Source organism: Antechinus flavipes, chromosome 2 (assembly GCF_016432865.1).
Source record: "Antechinus flavipes isolate AdamAnt ecotype Samford, QLD, Australia chromosome 2, AdamAnt_v2, whole genome shotgun sequence".
In the NCBI taxonomy this organism is placed as follows: domain Eukaryota; kingdom Metazoa; phylum Chordata; class Mammalia; order Dasyuromorphia; family Dasyuridae; genus Antechinus; species Antechinus flavipes.
The window spans coordinates 575,726,420-575,742,691 of NC_067399.1; the positions used below are offsets into that span (position 1 = coordinate 575,726,420).

The window sequence follows — 16,272 nt, forward strand, 5'->3', positions numbered from 1 at the left end:
CCTATCCTATTCAAAGAGAAATGTTTGGAATAAAGGGAAAAATTAATCACTATTTACATAAAAGGTTACTTTAAAAATATAAAAACCATAAAATTATTTATATTTTTCTCAAAATAAATATTAAATCAAAACTCTTTCAAAGTTTCTTGGACTTCAATCATACTATTTGACCAATATTTCACAGAGTTAGTTCAATCAAAATACCATGACTTTCTATTGACCCAGTGACTAATCAGAACTTAAGCAAAATAAGTTCAGAAGAGAACTTATTAATATTTATTATTTTCTTGATGTTACAGTGAAAAAGAAAGATATCATGTTGCTTCTGAGAATATTTCTTCAAGAACTTTTAAAGGCAATTTAACCATCTGGAACAGATCTGAAAAGTTTCTGTGAAAAAGCTCAAGATTTGGAAATCTAATTTAATTTCCCATACATTTTAATAAAAGGCAATAGCAAACTTATATTTTTAGAGATGTTCATCCCCATGTATAACAAAAGGCTAGTATCAAGGCTAGTAGAAACCCACTGCCCTCTTCTATGCCCTCATCTTTAACCACACAAATGTAGAAAGCAAGCAGGTAAAGTCAAAATGTCAATTGACTGTTTTCAGATCACAAAAAACTATTGTATTCTAATCAATCATTACAAGATCTTCAAGTGAATTTAGCAGAAACCAAATGTGAATCCCTATTTCTCAAAAGCCAAAGAAATTTCTGCTTTGTTTCTTGTCTATAAAATGTAGAATTGTTCAAGTTATATAATGTTTTCTTTTTTTTCTTCCAACAAAAATTTACATCTGGGATGGATAAATCTGATGTCGTATACCATTTTTTTGATGAGAAACATATGGATAATGGTTATAGCAATCTTATTCTGAAAGTTTTTGCATTTTTAAAAGTGAATTGGTACCTTTTACAATGTTAATTAATGAGAGGAAAGGGAGGTAGAGTTTTTGGGTCTGTCCAAATCACAATAAGACCCCCTACAGCTTAACTTGTGAAATGTGTTCCTACCATATTCGTGGTAAAAAAGAAATAGAAAACAAAAAAAAAAATCTATGATTAATAAAGTATTTTTAGGCCAAATTTAGCCAACTTATGAGCTGACTCCTTTCCATTTCATATCCACATGTGAAAAGATAAAGAATTTTTAAGTGGATAAAACTATGCTAACACATCTGGTATCAATAAAATTTGCTCCAACATATTATTGGCTGGCATCCCAGCATTCATTATTTTGAGTTGTTGCTGTCTCTCTTCTAGGTCACTCTATCCCCTTCCACCTCATAATATGCCAGAATACACGGCCTGCTTTTCAGCCCTAAACTGAACTTATTCCTAAATTTGGAAATTTGCTTTCTGTTAGGTAACTCTGTGACCTGCTTCAGATATGGCTGCTACTATCACAACTACTGCACATGTGGCAAACTTTCTTAATCACTATGTGCTCTTCAGTGAACAAGTGAAATGGTCTATCTAAGTAACTCACAGGTTTGAAGAGACACCATCTATTCAATATGTTTTGGTGACAATGACTGAAGAACTCTGAACAACTACTAAATAAATACATAAACAAACCTGTTTTAGGGTTTTTTTTTTTTTTAAAATACTTCAAAAATACCCTAGGCAGGGAGAAATCATCTTTGATTCTATCTTACTTAGAGTAAAATTATTTCTCTGAAGCTCAGAGAGTCTCACAGAACACTAGAGCTGTAAGGTACCACAAACATTATTACTTAGCTTATCTCTTTCATTTTATAGATTGGGAAACTAGGGTTCAAGCCAGTGAAAGGATTTGTTCATGGTCATTCAGCTGGTTACTAGAAGAAACTAGACTTGAACCCAGTTTGTGGTTTCACCAAACTGCACTGTCTATTTGGATCTTAATATCAGGGGTTCATGCAAGTACTGATAATATGACAAAAACAGTCTATGTTCACCTAGCTAATCTTTTTCATTCATGATTCCAAATACTTAAGCTTCAATTTTTTACTTTCCAAAGTAAAAGAAAAAAATCTTTATTATACTGTCCTCACATTCAGGTCAGCCATCCACTTGCTTCTTTAAATTACCATTATTAACTTTCTCCAGTTCTATTTTATCTGCATTAACCTGTGGTTGCAACAATAAGAAGCTTTACAGATGCAAAATTTTTATAGTTTTGTACAAGAGCAGAATAATGCTTTCTATTTTATTTCTAATTATGTTTTCAATACCCAGTAGTTTGTTAGCAACAGCTGTCCATGAAATCACGTAAGTACTCAAAAGCAGGCTTCAAAATCATGGAAAAGACATGGATCCATAAGCAAACTAGGTAATTGTGCTTGTTATGTGCTTTATTTCATAAGGAGGTGTGTATTTATGCACCTAAAATCATTTTTTTCTAAACTAGTTTTTCTAAGATTCAGACAAATATCTACTGACACTAAAGGGCATCTCAAGATCAATAGACTGTAATTTATAGTAAAGGGCTCTATAATTTAACAAAGGTTCTGGACAAAGACCTACTAAAGAAATTACCTTCAGCAGATTTGATTTGCAATGAAGGTGAGTAAGGAGAACCTGAAAATCTAAATCTATCAAGTTCACATTAAGAAATTTTTATGGAAAACAATATTTCATTTATAATTTTAAATGTGAATACACAAATCATGAGCAGGAAAGAAGTATTGAATAACTAGACATTTCTCATTTAAGTAATATGGAAGAAAACTCATAGAAACTGATGGATAATTTTAGCCACAGGTAAAGAAGAAATGTCAGAAAAGTAAATGGTGATCAAAGAGAAAAAGAAAATAATTTAAATGGACCATTAAGTAATATTTTCAGGCAATTCAGGTATTCTAAAGGCTGTCCATTCCACTGAAAAGAAGCTGGAATCCATAGAAAACAGAGTAATGGCAGTATAAGGAAGGAGAACTACCCTACAGAAAAATTTTTTTACATGTTCAAACATATTACGTGCTTATATGCTAAATTAGAGAAATTAAAAGCACTGTCTTACCTAGAACATTGCCTGGAGGTACTTCCTGAAGATCCTCTAGTTCCCTTCCCATCAGAAGGTAGAGGTTTTCCAAAGTACAACAAGCCATATGGGGAACTGATGGAAGATCATCTGAAGAAGCCGAAAAGCCTAAAGGTACCTGGTCAAAGAGAATGACTGATGGTCAACAGACATTTTATGAAGTAAGAATGATTTCCATAAAAGGTAAAATGTACATATTCCAATCAAACAACAAAATTTATACAAACATATCATGTGCAAAGTATTGTGCTAGAAGTAATATGTAATATAAAAAGATCATTATAAAAGGTCCCTAAAAGGGATTTTATAAAAGGGATTTTAATAGATTTGGGAAGACAAAATGCATTCACATAAAAAGATAACTAACATGATATGAGTATAGAAAGGATCACTATGGCCTGGAAGGAGTAGATGGTAAAAGGAAAGATCTATAATGGAGATATGAAAATATCATAAAGCATGAAGAGGACTCAGATGAATAGGAGGAAAAAGTTCAGTCTTACAGCAAGGTAAAAGTCTGGGCAAAGTGATACTGCAAGATACACAAAGTATATCCCATGAAAAGTTAGTATGCCATTCTGGCCAAAGCAGAGAAAAAGGTTTTGGATAATGAGATGTAAGATTAGAAAGGACAGTAGAATCCTCAGAGGACCTCAAGCCCAAGCTAAGAAAATATTAGGAACTGTTAAAGGATTCTGAGAAGGGAAGTGACTAGATGGAAGTTGCAAATAAAAAACTCCATATGAGATCATGATTTTGAGGTTGATGTTGGGCCAACCCTGATGGCTAAAGTCAGAAAATCTGGAGCTATTAATCTAGAAGATTCTTAAGAATTATAAAGGCTTTGCAAAGCACTTTTCAAATGTTATCTATTTGAGGATAAAACCTCAAAACATCCCTAGGAGATAGATGCTATAATTATCCCCATTTTACAGGTAATGAAACTGTGCAAAACATAGATTAAATATCTTGATCAGGATTATGCAACCAGTAAACATTGGAGGCAGAATTTGAACTCAGATCTTCCTGACTGCAAGTTCATAAAGTACTCTATCCCTATCTGTCCAGGAAAGAGGAATCCCAAAGGTTTACTATGTAGGTAAGCAATCCTATTACAAGGATTATGGGAGGTAGAAAGCAACACCCAAAATATCAAAATAGAAAAATAATATAATACAGAAAAACTATTTATCTCCCTATATGGAGTCGAGCCACAAGCACAGCAACCATATGTGGCTTGGTTGGTTGATCCCCTTCTCCAGCCCTTGAGAGAAATTATTATTATTATATCAATAACCAATTATTAAATTAGGGTTGAAGCTTTTCCTCCCTATGTCCTCATTCAGAGACCACCCCTGTAAGCCAGCCAGTCTTTGACATTGCTAAAACATGAGATTGTCCAAATCCATTAATCAAGGTGAATTGCAACACTAAAGCATCAAGTCTATATCCTTGCACTCCTCTACTGGGCTCTAGGGTAATTCAGATCACAGAAAAAATCAGCCAGATCTGGATAGAGATGGATTCCTTTGTCCAGACTGCTAGAGGCAGCTGAGCTACATGATCAAGCCATGGTTCTCAGCAGAAGAAACTGAAGGCTTTCTGTCCATCTTCCCATCTTAAAGTCCATCCCTCATTAATTATTCAACAATCAGAGTTGGTTTTCTCCTTTCAGGTGTACCTCCTTTTCCAAAGATATTTAAGCATTCAGTGATCCCCATAGTTTTGTCTTTGATTACAGGGAAAAAACCACTGACCATCAATTTATTAATTATTATTAGCCTAATTAATGAATGAATTATTATTTACCCAGAAACTGTTTCTGAACTTTTTCATTCTTCTTATCTTCCATCTACTAGGTATTTAATTTATAGTACTTGGTTATTATATGTTGTCTCTCCCATTAGAATATAAACTCACTGAGACCAGAGATTATTTTTGCCTTTCTCTGAATCCTCAGCACACTGCCTGGCACATGTAAAAGCTTTAAAAAAGCTTGTTGACTTGATGTTTTTGTAACCATACACATATATAGGATGACTTTGTACATAAAGAGGTCAAACCAACAAGGCAACCTACACTTATGTGTACTGCTTCTATGGATGGGGGTCCAAAGAAGCTAAACACAGGATTAAGAGTATGATGAATCTGAAAAGGTTAAACTGATTTAATTAAAATATATCTCTCAAATACTTACTATGGGCCAGCTACCAAAATGAATACATAATTTGCATGGATTAGAATGGATTAGAGAAGGAAAAAACTAAAGTAGGAACTAACAATTGACTGAATCAAAAAAGATCTTGCAAAAAGTGAGTTGGTCCTTGGACCTAAGGGTTTTATAAGGTAAAGGTAAGAAGAAAAAGCATTACAGGTATGGGAAAACAGTCTGTATAACAGCATGGAGGTCAGTAGACTGCACAACTGAGAATAATGTACAATCAGCCTAGAAGGATTAGTTGGAGTAAAACTATAAATATACTTAAAATGCCAAACATGAATTTTTATTTGATCCTGGAAGTAAAAGGGAGCCATAAAATTTCTTGAGTGGAAGAGTGAGTCAGTCAACAAAGGTTGACAACGAGGGCTTACTATAGACATTTTGCTTAGGGTTGGAGTCAGATCTGTAATTTAGGATTATCATTCTGCTAGTTAAAAGAGTGGGGATAATTAATTTTATTTTTCTACTATATGGACCATACAAACTTCAATTACCCTTATCTGAATTTCCAAAAATAATTAATTTAATAAGTCAAGCAGATATCGATGGTAACATTACCAAAGTTATAAGGAGTTATAACACTAGGGGTGATTTGAAGTGACCATAATCTTTGTAACATCTGATCAAGATTTTTAAATAAATAAAAAATCTCTTAGTCATCTAGGCAAATTTCCAGCTTTCAAATATTAATGTGAAAAAAGATTCAAAAGAAGTACTTGAACCTTATTAATAATAAGAAATTTGCAATCTTATCAAAAAATTTATATGCAAACCAAACCATCAAGGTAATCACAAATGGGTTTTCATAAATCTCATCATCCCACATATAACAATTCAAAAACCATAATCACACACACATTTGAAGTGCTTCTTGATAAACCAGGGTATGTAGAAAACACAAGTCCTCAAATTTATCTTATTATTTCAGAGATAGGTAAATTAAACTAATATGGATAAAGTGTTTTTGATATAAAAATAAAGTTAAAGTTATTGTCAGGACCCACATTAAATTGCTACCTCCATCCTCCCACATTCCTTTACTAATGCTGTCCTACCGACCTTGGAATGCTGAGTTATTCCCAGTAATCAGTCCCTAACTTAAAAGGAAATTTATGAAATTATCTGGATGATCCAGAACCTTTGCTCAACCTCAAAGTAGTTTGACAATGATTTGAGCTTGCTATTTCTGCTTCTTTCATAGTCTCTTCTGTGTGTGAGTCAGAAGTAAGGCTTATTCCTTACTCATTGCCTATCTAGTTGCAAATAAGACATATAGATTAATTTTCAAAAGTACAATTATATTGTGTTTTTCTCTACCCTTCTTGTTCTCAGATCCCACGATGTCCATTCAGTGATAGAGCCCTATCTAATTCAAACTCCATGGTATGCAACCATTGTCAGTTGTCTTGCCATGGCTTCAAAATGCCAGTTTTGAGTTGCCTTAGTCCCAGTATACCAAAGTGTTTTTATGCATTTTGCCATATCTTATAGTCCTAGAATAACAATGGGTTTAGCTATTAATTTGTTCAAAAGGTGCTTTTCTGCAAAAAAAAAAAAAAAATCTAGAGTTCAGTGCTAAAGAGCCTTAGATTTAAATACAAAATTGCAATTGCCTATCATATGACTATTCCAACAGGACTAACAAAGAGATATAAGTAATACTACCAAATCTAAGTCAAAGTTACAAAAGAAAATATTGATTTGAAGTGGAGGCCAACCTGTCAAAGGCCCACTCGTTGATAATGGTACCCATTTCCAAACTAAAAACAATATGGATCTCAACTCTTAGCAGGCCCCAAACCAATCTGAGATATTTGGAAAGAAAAAGGACCACACAATAGGATAAAAATTTAGCTCCAATTCTTACCCTTTGCAAAAATTCAGCAGGATCATATTTAGGTCCTAAGACAAAAATTTTCTGTCCTTTTCGAGCCACACCACTAAACACCCGAGCAAAAGCAATGAAATAATCTTTGTCTTCTGCTTCCTGTATCACAGGTTTTAAGGTGATATTCTCAGCTGGACTGGTTAGCTGCTCATCATCTAATTAAAAGAAAAATAGATATAAAATATTTTTATCATCAAGGAGAAAAACAAAAGAAAATAGTAATTCTATACATTTTGATCAACTATCAGGGAAGAAATGTTTTTGGTTTCTTGGGGTGTATTGATGAGATAATCAGGATCAAAGGACTTGCCCACAGTCACACACCTAGTTAAGAGTAAACTATCTAAGGCCAGCTTTGAATTCAGGTCCTCTTGACTCCAGGGAAGATGCTCTATCCACTGCACTATTTAGCCATCCCCAGAGAAGAAATGTTAAGGAAAAGGAGAAGAAAATTTGGCGGGGAAAGAGCCTGACATGAGTAAGAGAGACAAAAGATGATCTAAGTTTGAAGTCCCACATGATATCAGACAGGAACACATGCTTTTAAAATGATGTAAGAAATCCCATCCTTGCCTATGAAGTGGGGTTAGTGTTGACAGCCTATTAGCAACGCCCCACAAGTCAAGAGCATGCCTTTTACTTCTTAAACACATACTGTGGTCATACATAAATGAAGAGAGCCAGGGTAGTTTATGGTAAGACCACTGAACTCAGGAATCCTGGCTCCAAAACTTACATTAATTATGTGACTTAAATAGATTATCTTCTCTTGCAAAGCCTCAGTTTTTTCATCTCCAAGATGAGGCCAAAACTCATATGGGATTGTCAGGCTCAAATGAGATAGTATATATAAGACTTCTTTAAAATTGTGAAATACAGGGGCAGCTAGGTGGCACAGTGGATAGAGCACCAGCCCTGAAGTCAGGAGGACTTCAGTTTAAATTTGTCCTCAGACACTTAACACTCCCTACAGACACTTAACACTTCCTGGCTGTGTGACCCTGAGCAAGTCACTTAACCCCAATCGCTTCAGGAAAAAAAAAAAAGTGAAATACTATGCACTGCAATATTTTAAGGAACTGCCATGTCAATGGTAAGAATATTTTCTCCATATGGGTTGCAAGCCCTCTGTGCCTCAGCAGGCGTTCTTTCTGAATTGTTGTGGCTGTAAAAGTACACCAGCTTATTGTATCAGTCTTCTGATGATATATCTCTCTGAATTATGGGGAGCTGATGTATGGCCTGCTATGTCCCTCTCTAGAAAAGTACTCAAAACCATTCTTACTGAATACAACATGCCAAATCTTGAGCCTCACTCATATGACTTTTAGGAGCCCAGGGCCACCGCCATAACCAAAATACATCTTTACTAGAGGCTGGATGGAAGGGCTACTTTATTTTCAAATAAAGCTTTTCAAATTATGAGCTATCCCACAAATCCTCTTAAATATGGAATAAATACAACAACAACAACAACAATACTTTGTGTCTCTTCTTTCTTTGGACAGATTTCAGACGCATTTCCAACAAGGGTTGGTTCCAATGGCACTTGTCCCTGAGCAGCAGCCAGCTTTTCTGCATGCCTTCGTCTTGCACACTCTCGCCTTTGAGCAATTTCTTCTGGAGTCAGAGGCCTGCACAACATTACAAAATTGTTAACATTTGGAAACATTTGGATTTCTATTAAATTCAGTCAAAGAAATAACAATTATTACTATAGCATGGTGAGATAGGCTAAATCCTAGTTATTTATTTCGTTAAAGTAACTATTTCGTTAATGATATACCACCTCAGCAGAAGTTGAAGTATGGAGAATTATCAACTCATCTCAAAAATTCTTAGGCTTTTTTGTCCCTGTAAGTGTTTGGAATTTGATGTAGTAGCTACCTGATTCCCAGAACCATTTGCTCCTGGATAGCATCTACAAGGGCATTCTCTCTAGCTCCTGATCCCACTTAAGGTTTAGACAAAGTATTAAGTAAGTTTCTTAGGGCCCAAGAAGAGCCTTCATGGAGGACAAAGAACCTTCTAGAGCGGTGGTTCTCAAAGTATGATCTAGAGAATCCTGGGGATCTCTGAAACCCTTTTAGAGGGTATACAAATTCAAAAATAGTTTTTATTTCCAATATGGTAAATGTCTATAAATATAATCCAGATAAACAAAAACTCTTTGGAGAGATCCTCAATAATTTTTAATAGGATAAAAATACTGAAAACAAAACTCTTTGGAGAGATCCTCAATAATTTTTAACGGGATAAAGATACTGAAAACAAAAGTTTGAGAACCACTGTTCTAGAGGGTACCAAAGAGGCACTGTGTGATTTGCTGGAAAAGAACCTTAGATTTAGAATCAGGTCTGGGTTAGAATCTTGATGGCTTTGACAGTAGCCATTTGTATGACTTGGCATACACCACCATCACCTATAAAATGGGGATAATAATAACAGTTATACAACCCACCTACCTTCCATGTGATTGTCAAGGAAAGCAGTTCATAAAAATATTGAAGATCTGGATAAATATAAGCTATTATTATCATCAGCAATCTATAGGGAAATAATTTTAGTATAAGTAACTTGATTTTCATATTTCCTCATCCATTCAAAAAATTAAGAAAAAAAGAAAAAATCTTCATGTTTAGCTGTATCATGAGAATATAAGGAGAAGTCAAGCCAAGATTAGGGGGTCGTAGAACTCAAAGGGCAAATTAAAATTATCATAAGCTAACTAAATTCAATTAAAAGATATTTCTTGAGTTCCTAAAATGTATAAGTCTGTGTGCTAGATCCAAAATGGAATAAAAGGAAAAATAAAATATGCCACCTTGCAGAGCTTAAAATTTATAAAAAGAGATCTGACAAGTACACAAATAACACAAATAACTATAATACAAAAGGGAATGTGAAAATATGGCAAGAAAAGTTTGAACTGTTTCTCTTCCCTATCTTGAAAAAACCTTACTTCACCTTTCCCTGCCAACTATTATCTCTTCTACCTTTTGTAGCTCAGCTATTCAAAAAGTCAGTCCACAAGAAGTGCCTCCACTTTTTTTTCCTCTTACTTTCTCTTAACCCCTTAAAATTTGGCTTCCGACATTATCGTTACACAGAAATTGCTTTTTCCAGAGTTATTCATTATTCCTGTAGTGCCAAAGCCAATGGATTTTCTCAAACTAATTCTCCTTGACTTCTCTGGAGACTTTGACACTGTGGATTATTTCTGCTTCTTGGAACCTCTCTTCTCTCTAAATTTTCAGGACACCCCTCTCCTGGCTTTTCTCCCATCTATCTGACCACTCCATTTCTGTCTCCTTTGCTGCACGATCCTCCAGATCACACAATCTAACCACAGTTGTCCCTATAGACCTTATTCTCCCATTAGAAAACTTCACTTGGTGAACTCATCAGTTCTCACAGATTTAACTGCCATTTCTCTGCTGCTGATTCTTAAATCTATCTACCCTGTCCCAATCTCTCTGCTGACTTCCAATCTCACATTTCCAAAAACCTTTCAGACATTTTGACTTATTTACCATGTCCAAAACAGAGCTCATTATCATTCTCCCTAAATCTCCACACATATGGACCTTTTCTATTACTGTAGAAAGCTTGACCTTCCTTCCATCCCTCAGGCTTACAACCTAGGAAACATTTTATATTCCTCACTATCCCTTGCCTGCCACATCCAAGCTTTTGGAAAATCTGCTATTCACCCTTGCGATGTTTCTCAGAGATTCCTTCTTCTCTACTCTATTATCACTTTAGTGCAGGCACTCCTTACCTCCTACCTCAATTACTACAATTGTGTACTTTGAGGGGTAAGGGTAGCAGTGCTGTTTTACCACAGTTTCTTCCTACTCTACTCCCACTAAAGGGATTTTCCTAAAATCCAACTCTGATCATATCATCCCCTATTCAATAAACTCCAGTAGCTTCCTATCACCTCTAGGAGCAAATATAAAATGCTTTTTTTACATTTAAGCCCTTCACAGGCTAGCCCCTTCCTTGTCACAATACTCTTCAATACAGTGACGCTAGCCCCTTTGCTACTTCACAAACAAGATACTCCATCTCTGGACTGCTTATTTTCTCTGGTTGTCTCCTACTCATGGAAGACTCTCCCTTCTCTCCTAACAAAAGAGGAAATGCCCATACTATTGAGTTCATGAATCCAAAGATATAGCAAAATATGGGATAAGGTAGAAAAAAGCAATGAGTATTTGTTAGACCTTTAATAGGTATTTATTTATTATGAGGAATACAAAATAACTTTCAGTCAGCCCCTGCTTTGACAATCTATCTAGGGACAAGAAAATTACAAAAAAATTACAAAGTCAGCACTTTTATTCAGGTATCACTTGAACTAGTAGCCTCTGCATTCCTTCTCAGCTCCTATTCTATGGCTCTTAGGAACACAATCAAGCACAAATTGGTGTGACACAGATTGAGTTCAGGTAAGAATTCAGAAGGGTTTAATCCACCTGGCTAAAAGACACAAAAGAAACAAGTAATAAACCAAAGAAATCATCAGATACAGACCATAGATATCATCTCATTTTACAGATGGAAATGCAAGACCAAGAAGTATGAAGTAACTTGTCCAAAATTATCCCGGTAATAAGTAGCTAGATCAAGACTTATCTGAACCTAAATATTCTGATTTCAAATTCAGGACTCTTTCTATTATACTTTGACATTTAAGCAAAGTTAAGATGGAGTTGAAGAAATGTCCATAGTAGGGAGACAAAATAACTAATGAATAGTTCAATTGATACAAATGGAAAATAATCTGCTCCTTTGTTAAACAGCAGTGATACTGGAGGCGTGAAGGCTCTTGAGTAGGGTATCTATATGATGATAAAACTGTATTTTTATAGCACCACTATTAAGTATTTTCATTTTGATATGGGTTTTTGGAGAGGCTGAAAAGACGGAACAAAAATTTCAGCCAAAAGAAACTGAAAAATCCTTATTATATAAAAGCACATCATTTTTGTTTTGTTTGGGAAAAATAACCTAATGCCACAGACATGACATCTGGGAAGAGAGATTACTTTATCCAGAAGAATTTTATCAGAATGAAAAAAGGCATTCTTAAGACAGTATTCTGTCCCTTCTACCAAATTTATTTAAGACCTATTATAGACAAAGGTCTCAAGATTCTAAAAATCCTAACCTGAAGACATTTCCCCTTTGGTTGCAAGCTCAAACACTCAACTTCTCTGCCATTGCCAAGAATAAACTATGCATTTCCACAGGATAATTTCTTCTCTATTCTCCAACTGGTGAGATTATTAGATAACTGGAATAATAAGAAAAATTAGTTATTTTGAAAAAAAGATTCCTAATTTTTACAGGAGATTAGAGAATGTTCAAAAATTATCACCCAAGTCTACAAGATATTTTAGGATACATATTATGTTAAACCCAACTGCAATATAACCTCGGTGAATATACTTCACAGAATCTTACTTTTATGTACTTTGGTTTTTTGTTTTTTGTTTTTTTTTTTTGGGGGGGGGGGGGCAGGTGAGGGGAGCAAGGCAATTGAGGTTAAATGACTTGTCCTGGGTCATTCAGATTGTGTCTCAGGCTACATTTTAAATCAGATCCTCCAGACTCCAGAGCCCACTAGTGCTCTTTCCAGTTCATCAATCTAGTCACCCCATCTAACTTTTACATGAACAGCAAGGATTCAATTTCCCCTTTTTTGCTCTCCTGTATATGACTAATATATAACAAGAAACCATAGCTTTAAAAAACAGTAAAACACAGCAATTTGATTACAGAAGATAATATATTTAAACATGAAATGTCAAGAAAACTAACAATTGCCATATAACATACTACTACATTCTTTTGAAATAAATTAAAATTTTACCCAATGTTGGGCTATCTGAGGGTTTGAATAAAAGACTGAAACATACAAATAACCCTCTATCAGAGAAAACGCTAAAAGCTGAAACTTTGATAATTTGTCTAAATCAGGAACTACAGGGAGGTATCCACTTACTGCCTGCTTCCAAAGTTATGGTGTATATATGATAGAGAAGAATGACAAATATTCTATGATCAAAGAAAGCATCACTTAGATCATACTGAGGCTTTCACCAGTATTTTAAATGCACATCATCCTAATATTTTTTCCCATAAAACCAAGAAGTAAAAGGATTTTTCCTTTGATGACCGCACCCCACCCCCCCAAATGTATTTGTTCAAACTTGGAAAAACTGGCATCCAAACCTGTCAACAGCTTTACAAATGTGTTTACAAATTGGTTAAGTGGAATCCAAAACACATTTTGCCACAGGAACAATATTATATGTCAGTAACTAGGCTCTCAAATCTGCTTGCAACAGCCCATTATGCCTAATAGTCATCTGAATTATAGTTTTATATTAATAGTATAGAATGTAAACATTATGTATGACAATCCTGTTGGAATATTCAGCTCACCATTAATTTATTAAGAGTCCTGGCACATTAATATATGTTTAAGGATTAAGTGACTGCTATCACAAAAGTGCTGCTGTAAACATTTTAGCATATATGGAAACTTCCTTCTTGTACATCATTTCCTTGAGGCATAAGCCCAGTAATAGAATTTCTGGGTCAAATGGCATGTACATTCTGCTTTTATATATTAACTTTAAATTTCTGTAATTACTTGCATAATTTCATATTGTTTTCCAAAAGGTCATACTATTTTCACAACTCTGCAAACCATGCTTATTATTCCACAATCTCTACAACAATGACTTCACGTTTTTTTGTCATCTTTTGCAATGTGTGGTGAAACCTAGGGATTATCTTGATTAGCATTTTTCTTATTATTAGCATGAGAAATACTGAAAAGTTGGGTTTCCATAGAATATTGCAAGCTTTGAGGTAGTATAGGATGGATAGTGGGTACTACTGACCAATAGATTTTTTAGAATGTGAAAGTTTAAAAAAGGTCAAGAATCCAGAAAACAATTAAGTTCAATCTCTCAGAAGGCTTCAGCAAACAAGGAATTGAGGAGCTTGGAAGGCCCAGGAGGATTCAATCTGAAAGAGTTTAGTGGTTTTGAGAAAAAGACAAACTTAAGATAATAGCCCATCTAGCCCAAACTAGTCGAGGGTCAAAGATCAAATCACTAATGCAGATGCTTAATAGGCTAATTGAATATTAAACAACACATCCTTTGGGAGGAGTTTTCTACCATTTTTGAACAAGGAATGAATGATGACGGAGAGGGGATTTGCTTATATATATTTGGGGGAAACATATAATGGATAATCTGATTTTTCATTGTCAAAAGTGTGTGTATTAGTGATTTGGAATATTCTTGTATATGGTTGTAATTATTATGTAATTCTTCTTTTGAGAATTGTTTGTTCATATTCTTTAATTGTTTATTTACTGGGGATTGGCTATTAGTCATGTATATTTGTTAATTTTTTTATCCATCTTGGATACCGAATCCTTTAGAAGGCTCTTAATAAATGTATGTTCATATATTGGATTACCTGCCATCTAGGGGAGGAGGTGGGAGACAGAGAAAAAATTTAGGACACAAGATTTTGTAAGAGTGAATGTTGAAAATTATCCATGTATATACTTTGAAAATAAAAAGCTTTAATTAAAAAAAAAGAAAGGAAAAAGAAATTGAACAAACCATTAAAAATGTATGTTATGTTAAATGAGAATGAATGATCTGAATGAATTATCTTAATAGCTGGTTTTTTTTTTTTCATTTTAAACTGCCTAATTATTTTAGAGAAGAAAACAAAAAGTAATTTGTGTAGTTAAATTTCCATAAATCAATATGTGAGTACCTAACTTCTGTGAAGAAAACAATACTGATAAAATGGTCAATAGAGTAGAAAGAGCATCATTATTGTAGTAACTATAATACTACCACAAACTAGCTACCTAACTATGTTGCTCTGGTCAATTTTCAAAATAATCCAATAAACATTAAATGCCCACTATGTACCAGTTATGTTAAAATCTATTTGTTTCCTTTCTACTTTAATTGTATAAATCATAGAAAGTCAGTTTTGGACAATAACTTAAAATTGCTAGTCTAACCCCCTCACTTTACAGATAAAAGAAATCAAGGCTCAGAAAGTAGCCAAATCAGATCTTAAACCCAGGTCTCCTAATTATATATTATGTTGGGCTACCTCCCCCATAATTTATTCATATGTGGTTTAAAATGATTTATTTTGATTATTTATTTATTTATTATGATAAGCACATCAAGAAATTTATTTCAACAATAAATCTTAGTTATCTTTCTGGCCACAAAAATTAAAGGTATTTGAAACAGACCCCTTTAGGTTTCCTAGTTACAGAGATTATCAAAAGTCCCTATTGTTTGGTAATAAACCTTGACAGGATACAAGGTGACGGAAGGAAGAGAGCCTTTAAGTGAAGTTAGTATATACCACACAAAGAAATATAGAGAAAAGCAAAAGTTGTAAAATCAGGGAAAGGCTTTTTCCTGACTGACTTAATCATTGGACTAAGGTATTGCTAGTTTCTCCTCACTGTAAATAAGAAAAAAATAGGAGTGTAATTTGGAAGGGAAAAAAAAAGAAGGTTCTCATTCTTCAATTGTGTAAATAGCAACAGTTAAGCCAGTTAGGCCTAAATACCACTATTAAAGTGAGATCAACAGCTCCAGAAGTGAACCAGCAGACAGATGGCTGGACTTGAAGTGACTGTAGAAGATAATGAAGTATTACTGCCTTTCCAAAGAAAACTGTAAGTATAAAGTGGAAGAATACCAGTCTTAAAGTATGTACAGTAAAGATTAAGGGTAGTAGAGTCAGTATAATTTAAGGGGTGCCAAATACATATGTATTTTTTAATCTTTTATATTTTCCCTTCAAAGGGAAGTTTTCTTTGAAAGCTTAACTAAACACTTAAACAGTCATAATTTGATATCAAAGGGTAAATTTGCTTATCTCCACTAAAGATTATCTGTATACAGCAGGATAGATGTTGGCCTTGAAAAAGAGGGGCAACTCTTCCTCTGAAAAAGAAAGAAATCACCAAAAGATGTGTTGAGTAAAAGGCATTTTCATGTTTAAGGCAGATTTTAACTTTGATTTCCCCAATAAATAATCATCATCTGGAAGGAGGCAG

General features: G+C 34.3%; 2 protein-coding genes across 3 annotated transcripts in view; one reads left to right on the forward strand and one right to left on the reverse strand.

The window, feature by feature from the left end:
* Nucleotides 1–16,272, reverse strand: part of EFL1 (elongation factor like GTPase 1) — a 208,710-nt gene that overhangs the window by 132,791 nt on the left and 59,647 nt on the right. The window contains exons 13-15 of the mRNA XM_051981171.1: nucleotides 8,619–8,770; nucleotides 7,116–7,291; nucleotides 3,007–3,145 (exon numbers count right to left, since the gene is read on the reverse strand). Coding sequence (XP_051837131.1) covers nucleotides 3,007–3,145; nucleotides 7,116–7,291; nucleotides 8,619–8,770 — 467 coding nt within the window. The remainder of the gene's footprint in view (nucleotides 1–3,006; nucleotides 3,146–7,115; nucleotides 7,292–8,618; nucleotides 8,771–16,272) is intronic.
* Nucleotides 15,560–16,272, forward strand: part of SAXO2 (stabilizer of axonemal microtubules 2) — a 93,523-nt gene continuing 92,810 nt past the window's right edge. For both annotated transcript variants that reach the window (XM_051981174.1, XM_051981172.1), the window contains exon 1: nucleotides 15,560–15,888. Coding sequence is in view for 1 of the 2 variants with exons in the window: in XM_051981172.1 (XP_051837132.1) it covers nucleotides 15,827–15,888 (62 nt within the window). In the remaining variant the exon portion in view is untranslated. The remainder of the gene's footprint in view (nucleotides 15,889–16,272) is intronic.